General features: G+C 46.3%; 1 protein-coding gene across 6 annotated transcripts in view; it reads left to right on the top strand.

Moving 5' to 3' along the window:
• Positions 1-19,742, top strand: part of JAK1 (Janus kinase 1) — a 99,237-nt gene that overhangs the window by 46,658 nt on the left and 32,837 nt on the right. For 5 of the 6 annotated variants that reach the window (XM_068140817.1, XM_068140819.1, XM_068140820.1 and 2 more), the window contains 3 exons: positions 15,068-15,147; positions 16,999-17,197; positions 19,086-19,209. In XM_068140817.1, the coding sequence (XP_067996918.1) occupies positions 15,142-15,147; positions 16,999-17,197; positions 19,086-19,209 (329 nt within the window). In that variant the 5' untranslated portion in view covers positions 15,068-15,141. The remainder of the gene's footprint in view (positions 1-15,067; positions 15,148-16,998; positions 17,198-19,085; positions 19,210-19,742) is intronic. The other variant, XM_068140822.1, reaches the window with a different exon arrangement.

The following is a 19,742-nucleotide window of genomic DNA, read 5'->3' as shown; positions in this document are numbered from 1 at the left end:
TGGAAGGGATCTCTAGAGATCATCCAGTCCAACCCCCCTGCCAAAGCTGGATCACCTAGGGCAGGCCACAGGAATGCAGCCAGATGGGTTTTGAAAGCCTCTAGAGGAGGAGACCCCACAACCTCTCCAGGCAGCCTGCTCCAGGGCTCCAGCACTGTCACTCTAGAGTCTAAAGTTTCTCCTGATACTGAGGTGGAACCTCCTCTGTTCCAGCTTGAACCTGTTGTTCCTTGGCCTATCACTGGGCACCACTGAAAAGACCCTGCACCTTCATCTTGACACCCACCCCTCAGATACTTATAGATGTTGACAAGATCTTGTCTCAGCCTTCTCTCCAGACTAAAGAGCCCCAGGTCCCTCAGCTTTTCTTCAGAGGAGAGATGTTGAGGAAAACTGTTGCACAGGCTGAGATCCTGCCTGTTGCCACCCCCCGTCTCAAACATGAAGCGTAGCAGAGTCTCTCTGCGTATGGTTGAGTGTAAAGGCCAATGTTGGTCATTCTGGGGCCAAACCCTTGGTGACAGGATGATTGTGCAATTCACAGTGCAAACTCTCAAATCCATAACCCAAACAAGATTCCGAGACAGGAAAAGCAAAGTCGCATTGCTCACTGTTGTATGCTGAAGCCTCTGACGTGTTTTACCACCTTCCAGCCACTGTTGGCATGAGTCTCGGAGGTAAACATGTGAAGTTTACTCCTACTTAACCTGGTTAGTTAAAAATAGAATATGTGTTTAGTCAAGAGCTTCAAGGAATTGAGTGTCAATATTTACTTTGCTTGACATAACTGAAGGCTCCCACCAGCAAATCTCGTAACTGTAACAAGTGCTCCACATCAAGCCACACCATTCAGAATTAGATGGGGTGGTGGACATTCAGTGAGGGAACCTGCTGAAAATACTTGTTAGAACTTTGGTTTGTTGGGGGAAAAAAATCCATAATTAGTGATAGTTCTGGTGCCCCAGCAAAAGAAGGATATAGAGCTGTTGGAGAGAGTCTGGAGGAAGGCCACAAGGATGATCCAAGGGCTGGAAGGCCACTACTATGAGGATAGGCTGAGGGAACTGGGGTTGTTCAGCCTGGAGAAGAAAAAAACTCTGGAGGGACCTTATAGCTGCTTTCCAATACCTGAAGGGAGCCTACAGGAAGGCTGGAGAGGGACTTTTCATAAGGGTGTCCAGTGACAGGACAAGGGGGAATGGTTTGAGGCTGAGGGAGACTAGGTTTAGACTGGATCTTAGGAAGAAGTTCTTCAGTATGAGGGTGGCGAGACTCCAGAACAGGTTGCCCAGGGAGGTTGTGGACACCTCCTGCCTGGAGGTGTTCAAGGCAGGTTGGATGAGTCCTTATGCAGTCAAGTCTAGTTGAGAGGTGTTCATGCCCATGACAAGGAGGTTGGAGTAGATGATCTCTAAGGTCCCTTCCAACTTAAGCCATTTTATGATAAGGTATCTTGAAACATATTGCTTGGCTCAGGTAATCTGTTCAGGGATGTGCAAGCTGGGGAGATGCTTAAAAAAAAAATAAATCACATTTTGGTTGGTAGAGCCCTTTCAGATCGAGTCCAACCATCAACTCAGCACATCTCTGTTAATAGATGATGGTGGAGAAGTGGAGTGGATTTATGGGTCCCTTCACAGTTCTGTGTTCCTGCAGAACAAGCTGCTCTTGGCACAGTCTGCCTGTGCTTAAACACTAAATTGTCACTTATTTTAGTTGTGTTAGAAGATAAAACTGGTACTAGAAAGCGTATCAGGGTGTTCCTCTAGTGCAAACAGAAAACAACCATTAGATAAGGCCTTCACTGCAGCAGTTGGCAGCCTGGCCTTCAGAACATCACAGCTGTCCCATATTCTGAAGTCCTGGAGGAGAACTGGTATGAAACCATGGAGGATGTTTGCTGTCTTAGATTGCAGAGGGCATCTGAGATGTGACTGACATGATGTTTGGGTTGAAAGGAGCAGTTTGATGACTACATGTGTGCACAGCAGTGAGAAAACACCATGCACCATCTGTAGGGTTGAGCACAGTGGACGAGGAAGATCTGCTAGCAGAAAGCCAGCACAGTTCAGGCTCTTCTTTTTTGGTTGCCAAAGGGAGGCGCAAAGATCCTTGTAACTTCGCAAAGCTCAACATGGCTACTCAGGCAACCATTTAAAGAGCTTCATTAGAGAACTTCATTTTAAAACTCTTCATTAAAGAGCTGTGTGAGCTGCCCTAGGTGATCCTGCTTTGACAAGGGGTTGGGCTTGATGATCCCGAGAGGTCCCTTCCAACTCCTACCATTCTGTGATTCATTTGGCCTCCTTTGTTTCAGATGCCTTCTGTTCATTTACTTGTATTTGATGATTTTTAGGAAGAAAAGAACTATGAAAAAGATACTTGTTTTCCTAGTCCTGTTGCAGTTTGGATAGGAGAAGAAGGATTTAGGATTACTTCCATACCAAGTCATTCCTTTAGCACCTTTACAGGTGGTATTTAAGGCATTCCTTCTCGTCTTAAAGTAAGCTAGGCAATATAAAGATTCATTAAAAGCTTGAGAAGATAAAAGTAATTAAAGCAAGCTGAAGTCTGTCCTGGGGTAGAGTCCAACCCTCTAGATCTGCATCCATAGGACAAGAGGAAATGACATCAAGGTGCACCAGGGGATGTTTAGGGTCGACATGAGGAACAATTTCTTCCCCAAAATGGGTTGTCAAGGCCTGGAACAGGGTGCCTAGGACAGTAGTGGAGTCTCCATCCCTGAAGCTGTTTCAAAGGCATGGAGGTGTGGCACTGAAATCTAGGCTGGGGGAGTGTCTGCTCCTTCAGGTGTGCACTCTTGGTGGTGGGGCTGCAGCAGTCCTTTCAGGAACCTTGCAGGTGAGCTGACCCACTGAGAAGCTCTGACCTTGGTGAAATGGTGAGAAGAGCAGAAAGTAAGCCAAGAAGAAATCCAGAAAATGGCCTGAATGGACTTAGAACTGAGTTTTGTGTCTCATTTGCTCCAGACAAGCCAATGAACTGGTTGCAGCTCCTTCCTTTGCCTAACAGGAGTAGACGTATTTACAGCTCACCCTTACTACAGGTGCACTCTGGTGATTAGGCAGAAATAAAAGGTAATTGTTACGTGTGATTATCTCAACAGATGGGCACTGAAGAACTGTATTTCCCTCTTGTATTCAGAATGATGTCTCAGTGGTAGTAAATCTTTCTCAACTCCAGCCATACACATAAAATACACAGGTAGGAACATGCCACTGGATACAGAACTGTGGTGTTGAGAGGGAGTTGCTCAAATTAAAAGCTAAAAACTACAGTTGGCTTGGATTTGATTTTGGTTTTCCTTCCCTGGGGACTGATCTTTCTTCTGGTCTCTGTCATGCTGGTGGGAACCAAGCTTTGGTTTGATGCAGTGTGAGAAAGGATATGTCAAGGCTGCCTTGGCCCCCATGGGCATCTCTTGAATGCCTATCCCTGGTGCAGTCTCTTGGATTCAGTGAGATTCTCTTGAGGCAAAGTAAAACCAGCCAAAGGGTTGGATAGCTGAGCCAGAGAGACCTCCCCTTGTTCATTTGTTTCAGCATGCACAGTTAACAGAAGAGGTGTGTGGAAGATGACATCATAGATTCATAGGTTCATGGAATGGCTTGGGTTTGAAGGGACCTTAAAGATAATCTGCTTCCAACCCCCCTGACCATGGGATGGAACTAGATGATCTTTGTGGTCCCTTACAACCCAAACTATTCTGTGATTCTACCATTCTTGTTTCTTGCAGCTTTAATTAACCTGGATGCTTTCCTTGCTTACATCTACCATCAGAAGAACATTTCCCCTCAGTTTGATGACTGCTTTAGATCTGATGAACACAGCAGTATGCCTTTTCTTTCCAGACATGGTGACCATTGTGAGGAGAATAAAGCCCAGTGTCTATTGAGAAAGCCAAAGCTTCTTCAAAACACCGTGGTGGATAGGTATCCTAGGACAAGGCTGAAGTGTTGCCTTGACTAAGTCTCCTTCATTAGTTTCCCAGCAAATAGGTTGTAGCTACAGGTGTATTTGAGTTTCAAAGCTCTGGGTGGCATCGGTGTAGCAACTCTAGAGCTCATTTCTCTCTGTAAACCAGTCTCAGATGGGTATGGTTTTCCATGGCAACAGAAAGAGAAGGTGACTCCACAACCTCTCTGGGCAGCCTGTTCCAGTGTTTCATCGCCCTCACAGTGAAAAGGTTTTTCCTTACATTCATGTGGAACCTCCTCTGCTCCAACTTGCACCTATTGCCCCTGGTCCTATCATTGAGCATCACTGAGCAGAGCCTGCCTTATTCCCCCTGGCAGTGCCCTTCACATCTTTATAAACATGAACGAGGTCACCTCCCTGTCTCTTCCAAGCTAAAGGGACCCAGCTCCCTCAGCCTTTCCTCGTCAGGGAGCTGATCCACTCCCTTTCAGCATCCTTGGGGCTCTGTACTGGACTCATTCAAGCAGTTCCCTGAGGTCCTTCTTGAACTGAGGGGCCCAGAACTGCACACAGTATTCCAGATGCAGCTTCACCAGAGCGGAGTAGAGGGGGAAGAGAACCTCTCTTGACTACACCCCTTCTAATCCAACCCAGGATGCCACTGCCCTTCTATGGCTACAAGGGCACATCGCTGGCTTATGGTCATCCTGTTGTCCACCAGGACTCCCAGGTCCTTTTCCCCAGAGGTGCTCTGTAAAAGATCATCCCCCAACCTGTACTGGTACCATCTGGCCATACCTTGTCCAACCAGAACGGCATCCAGCTGGGACTCCCAGCATTACAGCAGTGTGATTTGAACTTCAGGAAAGATGAGCAGAGAATATAGAGAGGGGTAGGAGCCTTTGAAGATCAAATTGCTCTTGCTGTGGGTGGCAAATCCCCAGTTTTGCTATGGTTTTGCTATGTTTTTACAACTATGTTACAAAAGGAATGTGTTTTTTTTCTTGGTTAGGGGATGTCCCTGTTGGTGGTTTGCTCTGAAAAGAAGGGTAAAGATAACTGGGCAAGTTTTTGTTTGCTTTTGTTTGTGACTTGTTTGAAATGGTGAGCCCTGAAGAATGAACTTGAACAATGGCTTCTCACCACATTAAAAGGAAAAAACAGAAAGAAGAAAGACAGAAGGAAAAAAACCAAGCCATCAAAAAGTGCTTCACCAAAGTGCAAAGCCACCATCACAGGAAGCACTCCACTACCAAAGTTCATCATGAATATAGCAGTCTAGGGGATTCAGGTGTCTTGCCAGATGCAGAGGAGATGTTGAGCATGTTCATAGAACTCCTTCAGGCCTTTTAAAATAATTTAAGTGCTTATGGCAACAAATTAGTGACACTTAAACTAGGTAGACTGCAAATTAGTGCCTGTATTTCAATTCATTCTTCTTAGAGCTGCAGTGGTCATCTTGAGGTTGTTCTCCACCATCAGTAATTCCTGCTCCTTAGGAAGTGGGTGAGGTATCAACACTGCTCCTGTGAAGCTCAGCCCCATTGCATGATGATGCTGGGCAAGTTCCTCCTCTGGGGTAAAGAAATTTTGCTGTGGCAAAACCTCCTTTCTCACCCATTCCTCTGTGAGACCAGGTGACCTTCATGCCTGTAGTGTGGGATGGAATAGAAGATGAGGAGGGAATATGGGAACATGCAGTCCTCCTTTGCTGCTGCCATCATCATGGACTCTCTGCTAGAGAGAGTCCAACAGAGAGCTACAAGGATGGCTGGGGGACTTGAACATCTCTCCTGTGAAGAAAGCCTGAAAACCTGGGGCTGTTTAGTCGGGAGAAGAGAAGGCTGAGAGGGGATCTTGTTAATGCCTGTAAATATCTGAGCGTGTCATCAGGATGGAGGTACCAGTCTCTTCGTGGTGGTGCCCAGTGACAGGACAAGGAACAATGGGCACAAGCTAGAACACGGGAAGTTCCACCTCAGTATGAGGGGAAATGTCTTTACAGTGAGGGTGCTGGAGCCATGGAGCAGGCTGCCCAGAGAGATTGTGGAATCTTCTTCTCTGGAGAGATTCTGTCTGGATGTGTTCCTGTGTGACCTGCCCTAGGTGCCCCTGCTTTGGCAGGGGGGTTGGACTGGATGATCTCTAGAGATCCCTTGTGACTCATAGCGTTCTAGGATTCTACGTTCAGCCTGTGCGATTAGTGCTGCCCAGCGCCGGGTAGGAGGAAGCAGGGGGTGGAGAGAACTGGAACAAGAGTCTCCATTTTGTGACACAGTTTGAAAATGTAAAAGCTTCAGGACATCTGTAGCTGCTCTCAAGGAAGTGGTTACAGGGGTGAATGTGAGGGAAGTGACCATGTGTGGTCTCTGTGCTGGGAGCTTTGCTAGAGTGGTCTGTGAACAGCTGGTGGGTCTTGGAGGAGGGGAGCTTTGCAGTAGCTCTGTGGTCACCGAGGGGTCCCAGCCCCTTCACACATTTTAGCTGCTCAAAGTAGAAAGCTGCAGCCCATGTGAGGCCCTGTGGAGTCTGCCCACTCACACCAGTGTTGTTGGGAGGAGCTTTTGCTTCCAATTGTACCTCTGATGTTAGAGCTGCAGAGTGGGATGGGGGAGACTTGAGCTAGTTAGCAGTGCTGGCTCCCATTTCCTGGATGAGTGAGCAAGTAATTTCATTTCTCCTTCTTCTCCACTCATTTGCAGAAGTGCTGATAATGTTACTTGTGTTGGCTCATCAGCCTTGACCTTGCTAGACAGCAGCTGTTGGCTTGTTTGGGTTGATTTCCTCCTAAAGATCTAAGACATGATGGGAAATCCAGCTTCTGTTGTAATATATCTACGCTTACTTTTTCCTTCTAAGCAAGGAAAATTAAAGGATTCCCTTCTTGAGGAGCACCAGCAGATCATGGAGATGGTCATTGGACCTGAAGGGTTGTACCATTTTAGGACTGTGGAAAAGGTGATGTGGTTTTTGTGGGGGTTAGGGGGGGTGTTGGCATAACAAACAACCCCCTCCTAGCGACATTCTGAGTATGCAGCTGTGGGACACTGTTGGTGCCAGGGTGGCATTGCTGGGTCCTGGGCTTCATCTCCTGTCTAGGACCTGGGGTTCATCTCTGCATGCACAGACTGCTGAGTAAATGAAGACAGTGAAGTGAATATGGTGGAAATGGGATGGCTTTCACTGAAATTTTAGCTTTTAACTGGGGCATGAAGAGCATCAGTAGTCTTGCCCCATTTAGTTCTAGTGACCTGTTTGCCAGGTGAGCCCAGAAGGAACAAGCTTTGCACATCCTTAATACTTCCTCTTCCAAGAAAACCTGGATTTGGAGGTCTTTGCTACACTGACTGATTTTCCTGAAAGTTTTTCCACACATCTGAACCAAACTTCAGGAAACCCCTTAAATCAGTGCAGTACCACCAGGAAGAGGCCTCATTTCCTGAAGATCTGCTTCATTGCCGGGAAGATGAGGTGGCTTTTTGCCAGCAAACTTCCATCCCATTTGAAAGGTGCAAACTCCTAGCTGTGTGCTAGCACAGGGACACAGAGGGGATGTAGGTGAGCAGCTTGGAGGAGAACTTAAAGGAAGGAAGAGGATCATTAGTGCAGGAATGAAAACAGATAGCCCATGTAAATCTCTTCAGGCCTGGAATCCCCCTTCAGCATCAGTTTTAGTAACAAAGATCTGTTTTTAGGGAGGAGAAAAAAAAAAGTAAATGAACTTTCCTCTAGTTTGTGTGTAATAGGTTCTGGAGAATTGCCTATATGGTCAAGCTCATGTTGTTCTTTGGTGGGTTTCCATGATGGCTTGAAGGAGTGATGGTTTTAAACTGAAAGAGGGAAGGTTTAGATTAGATCTAAGGAAGAAATTCATCACTGTGAGAGTATTGAAACAGTGGAGCAGGTTGCCCAGAGAATTTGTGGATGCTTCATCCCTTGAAGGGTTCAAAGGCAGGTTGGATGGAGCTTTGAGCAAATCTGGTCTAGTTGAAGGTGTCCATGCCCATGGAACTAGATGGTCTTTAAGGTCCTTTCTAACCCAAAGCGTTCTGTGATTCTAAGCTTGATACATGAGTCTGATAGTGCTTTAGCTGAAAAGTGGTTGGTGTGGACTATAAAAGGAGATAGTAACAGATTGTGAGATGAATTAGGGCCTAGAGCATCTCTATAAGGAGGAAAGGCTGAGAAACCTGGTGCTGTTGAGCCTGGAGAAAGGCAGTCTGAGAGGGGATCTGATCAATGGTCAGCAAGAGATAAAGGACCTGTGGGGGGCAAGAGGATGGGGCCAAACTCTTCTCAGCGGTGCCCAGAAATAAGATGAGGGGCAATGGGCACGAACTGGAATCCAGGAGGTTCCATCTGAACAGGAGGAGAAACATCTTTAGTGTGAGGGTGCTGGAACCCTGGAGCAGGCTGCCCGGAGAGGTTGTGGAGCCGCTTTCTCTGGAGAGCTTCCAAACCCACCTGGACATTGTGATGCTGGGCAAGCTGCTGTGGGTGCTCCTGCTTTAGCAGGGGGGGTGGGACTGGATGATCTCTAGAGGTCTCTTCTTACTCCCACCATGTTGGGATTCTGTGGTTGTAAGTTTCTCAAGCACTAAAGGTTGGACTAAATGATCCTTGGGGTCCCTTCCGACTTGGCATTTGGTGATTCATTTTCTCATTGAAAGTTGTTACCAGAAATGACAAATGAGAAAGGATTAAGTGCACATTTATAATTTAGAAGCAAGCTAAAAAACTTTTTGGCCAGTGTTCCTCTGTTAGAAGCCCAGTCCCTATTCAAAGGAATATCAGGCTGGAAAAATCAAGTAACACAGAGGAAAAATGTTGCAGCCAGGACAATGGAGGTGGTAAATTAACACACAGCTTTCTGAGCAACCTGAAAAACTTCTTCCCACATAGGTGCCACGTCACAGAATTCAGAGAAGTAGCTGTAATTGCCTCGGAAGAGTACAGGAAACCAACAGGGTTCCTTCTCCTAGCATGACAGTGAATTGAGTGGGTCCATCAGGAGTTGGGTCTGCTCCGAAGCAGTCAGTGGAGGCAATAGGAATCTGCCTTCTCTGCTTCTCAGATTGCTAAAATGGAAGTATTTCACTTCTGTCGATACGAGAAGGAAGACTGGCTGCCATCCCCCCTCACACACAGCCTGCTTGTCAGTTCTGAAGAGCTTTGTTAACTTTTCTGCTGAAAATTTCCATTGTCTCTGCTCTCAACTTGGTTTTTTAACACAAGGTTTTAACAACCCAGATCGGTCATGTGCTAGAATGAATACCAGAGCAAAACTCAAGAGGAATTAGTAACTCTGGTTTGAGGTGGTGGGGTAGAGGGAAGCAGAAATAAACAGCTTTTGATGAGATCACCCTGAATAAAAGAATAAAATAAATTGCACATTCAGTGAAAGAATCCTGGGGGGGAAGCCTGTGATCACACACATAAATATGATGAAAAGTTGTGTGTGACCAGAAAGGACCCAACTGCATTAAAAAGATAACCTCATCCTCCCCTGTGGAGTTTGGATTCTTGACTTTCCTAAATGAATACCTGAAAAGGGGTTTTTGTTGTGGTTTTGTTGTTTTTTTGTTTTTCATCAGTATGACTGGAAAGAAACCTCCCCAGGAAAGAACAGTGACATTAATTAGTAGCATTAATCTTAAATTATTTGATATTAGCAGATGGAAGTATTGAGAGCTGAGTTAGTGTAGTGAGCAGATCCACAGGTCGAGTGGCTGAGGGAATTGGATGGAGTTGTTTAGTCTGGAGAAGTGGAGGCTGGTCCAACCTGTGCTGCTGTGCTGGCTATGCCTTCCCAGGACTGTTCTAGGAAGGTAGTTGGTCAGGCCGGTGATGGTCCCATTGTTGTCTTGTGCTGCTTCATCACTTTGCTGTCATATCCTTAGACAGAATCCCAGCATGGATGGGACCCCAACCACCTCCCCTCCAGCCCAGTCCCCCTGCTAAAGCAGGGTCACCCACAGCAGCTTGCCCAGGATTGCAGTGTCCAGGTGGGTTTGAAATCTTTCCAGAGAAGGAGACTCCACAATTTCTATGGGCAGTTGTCTGTCACAGTCACAGTGAAGAAGTTTTTCCATGGTGCTATTTTCTCTTGTTAAAACTGTGAAGCTAAGTACTGCACCTGGTTTGCTTTTTGAGTCTCTAAGAGGTTACAGTAGATGAGATGTCTGCCCTGTGCTGTAGGGGCTGTGACAAGTTCCCTTATCAGTGTGATGAAAAAAATAATAGTAGTTGAGAACTTTCAGGGTGACAGAAACTGTGACTGCTACCAAAATAGCGTGTCCTGCACTCTTCAGGAAGGCCTGTTACTTTGTGATGGAAGTTACAGAATCACAGACTGGTTTGGTTTGGGAGGCTCCTTCAAAGATCATCTAGTTCCAACCCATCTGCCATGGCAGGACCACCTCCTACAACCTCTGAGCAGGTTGCTCAAGGCCCTATCTAACTTGGCTTTGAACACTTCCAGTCTTGGAGCTTCCAGAGTTTCTCTGGGCAGCCTGTTCCAGTGCCTCATCACCCTCGTGGGGAAGAATTTCTTCCAATGTCTGATCTAAATTGAGCTTCTTCCAGTTTGAAGCCACCAGCCCTCCTCCTGTCACTTCAGGACTTTGTAAAAGATCCATCTCCAGCTCTCCTGTAGCCCTCTTCAAATACTGGATGGCAGCTCTAAGTTCTCCCTGGAGCCTTCTCTTCTCCAGGCTGAACAACCCCAACTCTCTCAGCCTGCATTCATAGTAGAAGTGCTCCTGTGATGAGATAAACATCCCCTGGTTCTGTTCCTGTTATCAAACCAGAGACTAAATGGGTTTGGGGGGGTGGGGGGTGGGGGGGGTGAAAGAGGAAGAGCTTGCTAGTGGTGCTTCAAACCAGCTTCTGGTTTGGTTAGATTTCATCTGGGATTTCCCTCTCCTCTCATCTTTGGGACTTTTGCCCCTGGAAGACACCTTCCATCTTTGCATTTTGCTTCTGTGATCTTTGTGTATGGTGACATGGCAGCTCTGCTTACATCTCCAAATTGCAGTGCCTGTCTTTTGGGAATTGGGCTAGCTCTAAGCACGTCCCTCTGAGAACAAAAAGTCTGAATTGGGTTAAAACCCCACAAATCCCTTACCTCCTTGGGTATGCAGCCTGAGCTGCATCTAGAGCCTTGTTTGAGCTCAGATGAGAAGTTTCTTGGAGCCAGCATCACTTGGTGTCTAAAAGCTTGAATTGTCTCCCAGCAGACAATTTTATCTTCCATTCCCTTACTCAAGGGAAGGTCTTTTTTTGTTTTGGGGTATTTTTGTTGAAGGGAGGTTCTCAGCAGGGCCAGGTGCAGATGTCCCAGCTTCACAGGAGTCTTTGGAGCCAGGTGGCCTTTCCTGGGCTCCTTCTTCCACATCAAAGAATTAACTTCTTCCTTCTAATTGAAGGAAGATTTGCATGAGGTTTGTAAAGCATTTAATGTATGCCTCTGCCTTTTCTTCCTTTGTTTTTTGAGGAATACAGAGGCTTAAAGGGGCTACTTACAGTGTTGCAAATTTTTCATCAGAAATGGTGGGACTGTTGGGCATGAAGGGGATCTTGGTCATGGCAAGTTACAGGCAGGAACACAACATTTTACTAAATATTGTTGTCTCCCAAATCTTCATAGGGTTATGGAATGGTTTGGGTTGGAAGAGACCTTCAAGATCATCTAGTTCCAACCCCCTGCCATGGGCAAGGACCCCTCCCACTAGCCCAGGTTGCTTAAGGCCTCATCCAGTCTGGCCTTGAACACCTCCAGGGAGAGGGCATCCACAACCTCCCTGGACAGCCTGTTCCAGTGTCTCACCACCCTCACTGCAAAGAATTTCTTCCTCATCTCCAGTCTAAATCTAACCTCATCCAGCTTCAATCCATTCCCTCTCATGCTATCCCTACAAGCCCTTGTAAAAGTCCCTCCCATCTTTCTTGTAGGCCTCTTCAGGTATTGGAAGGCCTCTGTAATGATCTTCTGAGTCTTCTCTTCTCCAGGCTGAATGGAAGACTTCATTGATGTCATAATAACTTGCCTTCTAGAACTCTGTCTGCTTACTTCTTAACTCCTCATTTTTCTGATGGCAACATTTTGTGTATGAGAAAAAGAAATACTTTCTGTGTGGGCTCCAGATCTGTTCACTGACCTCTTCTGAAGAAATCTGGCAGTCGTGGGTGCATGGTATTGGTTTTGTGCCCATGTGCACCCAAAATCACTACTTTTGTGGTTGTAACCCTTGTGTGAAGGATGAGTCATTGTCCCCCTCTGCTGGTGCTGCACTAGGCTGAGGATCTGTTCCCTCTGAGTTCCTCAGCTGTTGCTCTGTGACTGAAACACAGACCTTTAAAAAGGTAGCAGTATTGTGTTGAGTTGGAAGGGACCCTCCAAGGTCATCTTGTCCAAATAAGCAGGGACATCTCCAGCTAGCTCAGGCTGCTCATCAAGTTTGGTCTTGAATGTCTCCAGGGATGGGGCCTCAACCATATCCCTGGGCAACCTGCTTAGTGTCTTGCCACTCTCTTTGTTCAGAACTTCTTCCTGATGTCCAACCTAAATTTCCCCTTCTCCAGTTTGAAACCATTGCCTGTCATCCTATCTCCACAGACCCTTCTCAGCAGTCCCACCCCAGCCTTCCTGTAGGTCCTCTTCAGATACTGAAGGGTAGCTCTAAGGTTTCCCCAGAGCCTTCTCCTCTTCAGGCTGAACAACTTCACTTCTTTCAGCCTGTCCTCGAAGGAGAGGTGCTTCAGCCCTCTGATCATCTTTGTGGCTTTCCTCTGAACCTAGTATTAGGTTTAACTTAGGCTGAAGGTTCCATGATCTTAAAGGTCTCTTCCAACCAAAACAGTTCCATGATTACTGTGTAGGACTGGTGGGAGATGCTCCTGCTAGGGCAGAGCAGGGATTGGTCTGGTTCAGCGGAGACTTGTTGGATGCTTAAGAGGCATTTTTAAAAAGTGAATTCCTGAGGCTGGGCACAAGAATGTCTGGAAAATTGTCAGTAACCAGTAAGTTCGAGACTGGCCGTTGGTTTGTTTGGGTCATCTCCCAAAGCATATTGTGAAGGAAGCTGCACTTAAGGGTTTTTTTTGTCTACTGGGAATTGCTGCCCTGATTAGAGACAAGAGCAGGAGCTATATAACGTACCCAAAGCATGCAAGGGTTGAAAAGCAACCACTTTGATTTCTGGATCTGCACGAAGGCAAGGGTTTTATATTTCTCTTTACATTTTCAAACCTCTGGCCAACCTTCTTTCTTTTTTGTGTGTGTTCTGCCCACACAGACATCCAAATCCACTGAATTTCAGTTACGTGTCCTGGGAAAGGGAGCGTTTGCAGCTAGGTTGAAGCTCGTATCTTTTGCCTTTAAATGTTATGATGCTGTGCAGAACAATTAGTAGCTTGTCTGCATTTTCCAATCATCACGCTCCCAATTAGTTCTTCCTCATATTATTGCCAGGGGATCGTGTCTGGAAACTCAAATTTGGCATAGAAGTGACATGGGTGGGAGGAGCATGCAGTTTTACCATCAGTGGGTGCTGTGCAATGTTGTTTGGGTTTTTCCTCTACGGTAGTGTCCCGTTTGCTGGGCACTTTCCAAGCACAAGAGAAGCTTCTGTAGCAGTGTCAGACCTTCTCTAAGGCTTCTAAAGCAATATTGGTTGAAGCCTGCTCTATCAGATGATCTAATGCTGTTGCAGCAAAACCAGTCCAGGAGGTTTTGGCAGAGAAAAAGGAGGAATGGCGAACACAGAGGAGTCTTTCAGCCTCAGATGAGTGATGAGGGACGTTTACCAGAGCAGCAGTGCTGTCATGTTTAGTTCAGACATGTTTTGTATCGTTTAGTTTACTGTCACACTCAATTAGTGACTGCTGCAGGAGAAGCGAGTGGGATGGTTTCCCCCTGACAGCCTGAAGTTGTGGCTGCTGGACAGTGAGAGAGTGCCAGGGCCAGAACATGAGAGTCTCTCTGGAGATGCTGAACAGAATCCCACATCTTCTCCTCAAGAAGTCCAGACTCCTTCCCTGGCTGGCTGGCTCATTCCCCTGCCAGTAGGAGAGGAGCAACTTAGAATCATAGGGTCATAGAATCACCCAGGTTGGAAGGAACCTCTAAAGGTCATCTAGTCCAACATCCCTGCAGTGAGCAGGGACATCCTCAACCAGATCAGGTTGCCCAGAGCCTTGTTGAGTGTCACCTTGAGTATCTCCAGGGATGTGGCCTCAACCACCACTCTGGGCAACCTGTTCCAGTGTTCCACCACCCTCATTGTAAAGAATTTTTTCCTAATGCCCAATCTAAATCTGCTCTTCTCTAGTTTGAAGCCATTGCCCCTTGTCCTATCACTGCAGGCCTTTGTAAACAGTCTCTCTCCATCTTTCCTGTAGGCCCCCTTCAGGTACTGGCAGGCTGCTATTAGGTCTCCCCAGAGCTTCCTCTTCTCCAGGCTGAACACCCCCAGCTCCCTCAGTCTGTCCTCATAGCAGAGGTGCTCCAACACCCTGATCATTTTCTTGGCCCTCCTCTGGACCTGCTCCATCAGGTCCATGTTCTTCCTGTATTGAGGGCTTCAGAGCTGGATGCAGTAATTTCAAGTCCACCCAAGGCTCTGCACATTTCACAGAGCAAAGGAAAATAAAACAAAGGAAAAAAACCCTGACAATCTGTCAGGGGAAGAAACAATGGAGACCAGGGAAGGACTGGAATTGGCAATATGGAGTTAAAAATAGGAAGTGACTTCAAAAGCCCTGAGGGAGGTAAAGTGAAGAGAAAAATGCTCCCTTGGTGACCCAGCCAAGAGCTGCAATGAGTACTACACCAAACTGATGGTTGAATCTCTGAAAATGAGGGAAAACCCCAATTATTAACCAAGACTTTCCCCTGGATTTTGTTGATGTCTCAGCCAGTGCACTCAGAGAGTCCAAAGAAATCAGAAGATGACTGCTAGATGCTTGCTATGACTGTCTTTGAGACTAGATCCACATCTCAATTACATTAATGGAAGTCTTCCCTTTGCAGGTGACATTTCCTCAGCCTGACCATGTATTTTGTGGCCCAGGTTGTGCCAAGCCCCATCCTTGATGATTTTAATTCTTTTCTTTTATTTTTTCCCAGGTAGACTCCAGTTGCCCTTGGAGGGTGTGAAGATAACCAGTTTCAGCTCCGTAGAGGATCAGCCAGTTACATAAATGCAGGTGTGTTGGCTCTTGAGAGTTGGGTTGGTTGGGTTGCAGTGGGAGGATTAATTTCATACACTACACAACTGGGTGTTTGGGGGTTTTGTTATGAATTAAGTTAAAGCTTAGCAAAACATGGAGCAGCACAGGTTGGGGGCTGAGCTGTTGGAGAGCAGCTCTGGGGTAAAGGACCTGGGAGTGCTGGTGGACAGCAGGATGACCGTGAGTCAGCAATGTGCCCTTGTGGCCAAGAAGGCCAATGGCATCCTGGGGTGCCTCAAGAAGAGTGTGGTCAGGGGATGGAGGGAGGCTCTCCTCCCCCTCTACTCTTCCCTGGTAAGGTCACATCTGGAGAACTCTGTCCAGTTCTAGGCTCTGCAGTTCAAGAAGGACAGGGACTTTCTGGAGAGGGTACAGCAGAGGGCTACAAAGCTGCAGAGGGGACTGGAACAGCTCTCTTACAAGGAAAAACAAGAGAGTCAGGGCTTTGTAGTCTGGAAAAGAAAGCTGAACATAAAAAGTCCCATCTAAACATGAGGAGGAACTTCATTACTTTAAGGGTGGTGAAGTATTAGAGCAGGCTGCCCAGAGAGGTGGTGGAGTCTCTGTCTCTGGAGACATTCCAAACCCACCTGGAAGTGTTCCTGTGTGACCTTCTTTAGCTGAACCTGCCCTGGCAGGGGGGGTTGGACTTGATCTCCAGAGGTCCCTTCCATTTAGTGGTGGAACACTCTCCCCTATAATACTCTTGAGTGTGTGTTCCTCTGCTTGCTTTCTGCTCTTCCTATTGAGGCACTGGATGTAAAATGCAACCCATTTGCTTTTGAGTTGGGGCTGTTCTTGGCAGTCTAGAAACTACTGCATCAAACCTCCTTAGTGCTTCTATTTTTCCTCTTGGAGAAGGAGAGAGAAGTAATAACAACAAATAACCCTTCAATAAAGCTTGTTTCATCATGACACATTCAAGTATCAAGAGCTGAACAAACAAAGGGTGAGAGGTGAGAAAACTGTCAGAAATATTTAGCTGCTATGAAGATTGCAAAAATAGAAGCTAACTAATCTTTTTTTTTAAGGAAGTAGAAATTGGACTGTTTATATAACCCAGCCTCAAGTGTTGTTTTTCAGCCACTTAGGTGTACTTAAGAATGTGAAAGTTATTCCTGCTTTACAGTAAGAAGAGGAACCACCTAGAATAGTTGTAGAGCCACCAGAACAGAGAGGAATTACTTGGAACAGAGTTACCAAAGAGAACAGAATGGGTCTGGTAAGGAGCCGCTGAGGTATCTGGGGTCATTCAGCTTGGAGAAAAGGAGGCTGAGGGGAGACCTTCTGGCTCTCTACAGCTCCCTGAAATGAGGTTGGAGCAGGTAGAGGTTGGTCTCTTCTCAAGGAACAAGTGACAGGACAAGAGGAAACAGCCTCAAGTTTATGGAGGTTTATGTTGGATATTAGAAGGAACTTCTTCACTGCAAGGGTTCTCAGACTGGATTAGGCTGCCCAGGGAGGTGGTTGAAACACCATCTGGGGAGGTGTTTAAAAGAAGCAGAGATGTGGTGCTGAGGGACATGGTTTAGCACCAGTCTTGGTCAAGTTGGAGAATGATTGGACTCAATGATCTTAGAGATGTTTTCAAACCAAAGTAATACTGTGGTTCTGTGATCAGCCAGAATAAGCATTGATGTTTCATTTTTTACTTTCCCCTTCATTTATGAGCAGCACTGATCTTGAATAATCAGGTTCCCAGTGTGCAGGCTTTGAGAAGTGCTGTGCCTAGCCCATCACAGCGTGCAGCAGCCTCATTAAGCAGTGGCTGTGTGTTCTGCCAGCTATTGAAACTCATCTCAACTCTTTTTTCCCTCCACTCTTCAGTATCTAAACGTAAAAGAAGATTGCAAAGCCATGGCTTTCTGTGCAAAAATGAGGAGCACGAAGAAGAGTGAAGTAAACCTGGAAGCTCAGCACCAGGGTCTAGAAATACTTTTCTACCTACAAGATAAAACTCCCATTTGTTGCACGAGTGGCGAGTTCACTTCGGAGGAGCTGTGCATCAAAGCTGCCCAGCGGTGTTGTGAGTATACCCGTTTTATTTTCAGTTCCCTCTGTCAAGGCCTGACAGCATCAAAAATGCTGCCTCCTTCTCTGCATGTAAGTCCATGTTTGCAGAAGAAATATGCATGTGATGTAGAGTCATACAATCATAGAATGGTCTGGGTTGGAGCAGACCTTCAAGGCTCCTAGTCCAACGCCCTCTGCAGTAAGCAGGGATGTCCTCAACTAGATCAGGTTGCTCACAGCTCTGTCGAGCCTTTCCTTGAATATCTCCAGGAAAGGGGCCCCAACCACCAACCTGGGCAACCTGTTCCAGTGTTCCACTACCCTCATGGTAAAGAACTTGTAGTCTAGGATGGAAATTTTTGCCAGGGGTCTGGGCAGTTCTTAAACTGCTTGAAGTGGAAGAAAAGGTAGGAGAGACTGTCTTGAGATTTGTATGTATGAAGTAGTTCCTTGTCTCTCTTCAACTGGGGAGCCCAGAATTGGACCCAGTACTCCAGCTGTGGCCTCACTAGGGCAGAGTAGAGGAGCAGGAGAACCTCCCTCAGCCTGCTGGCCAGACTCTTCTTCATGGAGACTCTTCTTCAAGAGGGAGACTCCTCGTCACCCCAGGAGTCCATAGATCTTGGCCACAAGAGCACAATGCTGGCTCATGCTGAACTTGTTGTCTACCAGCACTGCTGTGTCCTTCTGCACAGAGCTGCTTTCCAGCAGTTCAACCCCTCACCTGTACTGCTGCAAGAGCTGCTTGTTTTTTGCCAGTAAAACAAGAAACTGAAAGCAGGAATTCAAAGAAAGATAATCCTATAGATAGCTTGTTTTCATCTGGGGTTATGTAAATGCAAAGGTTAAGGCAGGTCAGCCTAGACACACAAGTCAAAGTCTGCTCTTTGTTGGAAAACCCTCTGCTGAATTGGGCAAGAGTGGTAAGATGACACACTGTGCTTTCTGCTGTTTTCAGCATTTCACTAAACCCTTCTCTTTCAAGGAGAAAAGTGTATTAAGCACCTAAAACTGAGCTCAAAGGTGTGGTGTTGCTGAGTGGTTTTGTTAAAACACTTATGCCTGTGACCCTGAGAAAAAGGGATTGAAGCCCCATCCCCTGGGAACCATTCCAGGTCAGGTTGTTTGGGGTTCTGAGCAACCTGCTCTGGTTGCAGATATCCCTGCTGACTGCAAGGGGATTGGACTAGATGACCTTTAAAGGTCCCTTCCAACCCAAACCAGTCTGTGATTCTATGATTCTAAGTGAAGATTTTAAAGTACTTTCCTCTTAAGTTCAAACCTTTAGCAAAATCAGGATTCCAGAACAATTTTAATGTTAGAAGTAGCTGAAATAAGAATGTTTGATCATCAAAGATTCTCTGAGGAGACTTTAGAATGGCCTTCCAGTACCTGAAAGAAGCCTACAAGAAAGCTGGGGAGAGGCTTTTTGCAAGGGCTTGTAGTGATAGGATGAGGGGGAGTGGATTGAAGGGAAAATTTAGGGGAGATTTAGACTGGAGATTAGGAAGACATTCTTGATGGTGAGGGTGGTAAGACACTGGAACAGGCTGCCCAGGGAGGTTGTGGATGCCTGCTCCCTGGAGGTGTTCAAGGCCTCGGCCAACCTGGCCTAGTGGGAGGTCTCCCTGCCCATGATGGGGGACATGTAACTAGATGATCTTTAAGGTCCTTTCCAACCCATTCCATGATTCTATGAATCTGACTGTTGGATGTACAATAAAAGCAATGGAATGAGCCAGTGCCCAATTTGCAGTTCCACTTTAGCCATGACTGACTAAATGCTTGTTCCAAACTAATCCTAGGATCAGTTTCTTTTTCTGGCTGGTGTTGCAAGATCAGGTATTTGCTTCATGCATGTGTCTGGCCTTGTGACTAATCTGTTTTCTTTTCTCTGGCAGCCATATCTCCTCTCTGCCATAATCTCTTTGCACTCTATGATGAAAACAAAAAACTGTGGTATGCACCAAACCAGGTCTTCAAGATAGATGAAAAAACATCCCTGAGGCTCCATTACCGAATGAGGTAAGTGAAAAATGATTCCTTAACCATGTCTAGCTGCTCTTAACTTTTAACACTCAATTCACTGAAGAGGCAGGAAAGCAAAACCAAAAGAAGCAGCTTGGTTTTTCAGAGCCTAGGTAAGAGGTTAGCAGGGAAAACTTTGAAAATGTTTCCTGATTTTCTTTCATCTTTGCTACCTAACCCTGACAAAAGCCCCAGAAGTTGAAAATCCACAACACTGTAGGTGACTGAACCATCTAAAAGCTTATTGAAAACAACGCCTCCAAAAACTGTGGCTTTCTTATGCTGTCATTATTTTACATGTTTCCATTCCTCTTGGAAGTGTTCAAAGTGAGCTATTCTCCTCCTGAAGTCAGTGGGAATTCTGCTGTTAACTTGAAAGCAAAAAGCAACATGCAGCTGCTTTTGAAATTCTCAAGGACTGGAAGGGAATCGGTGGGTGGCATGCTCTTGGCTGGAAGAAGCCTCAGGAAATTAAACCCATTGTTCTCAGGATCTTTTTCTCTGTCATGTATCATCAGGTTGAACATGAG

This window comes from Melanerpes formicivorus, unplaced genomic scaffold, assembly GCF_026170545.1.
Source record: "Melanerpes formicivorus ecotype bairdi unplaced genomic scaffold, bMelFor1.0.p_v2 SCAF_7, whole genome shotgun sequence".
NCBI classification, from domain to species: Eukaryota; Metazoa; Chordata; class Aves; order Piciformes; family Picidae; genus Melanerpes; species Melanerpes formicivorus.
Note: the sequence above shows the minus strand (reverse complement) of the source record. Positions and strands in the feature narration are given on the sequence as shown.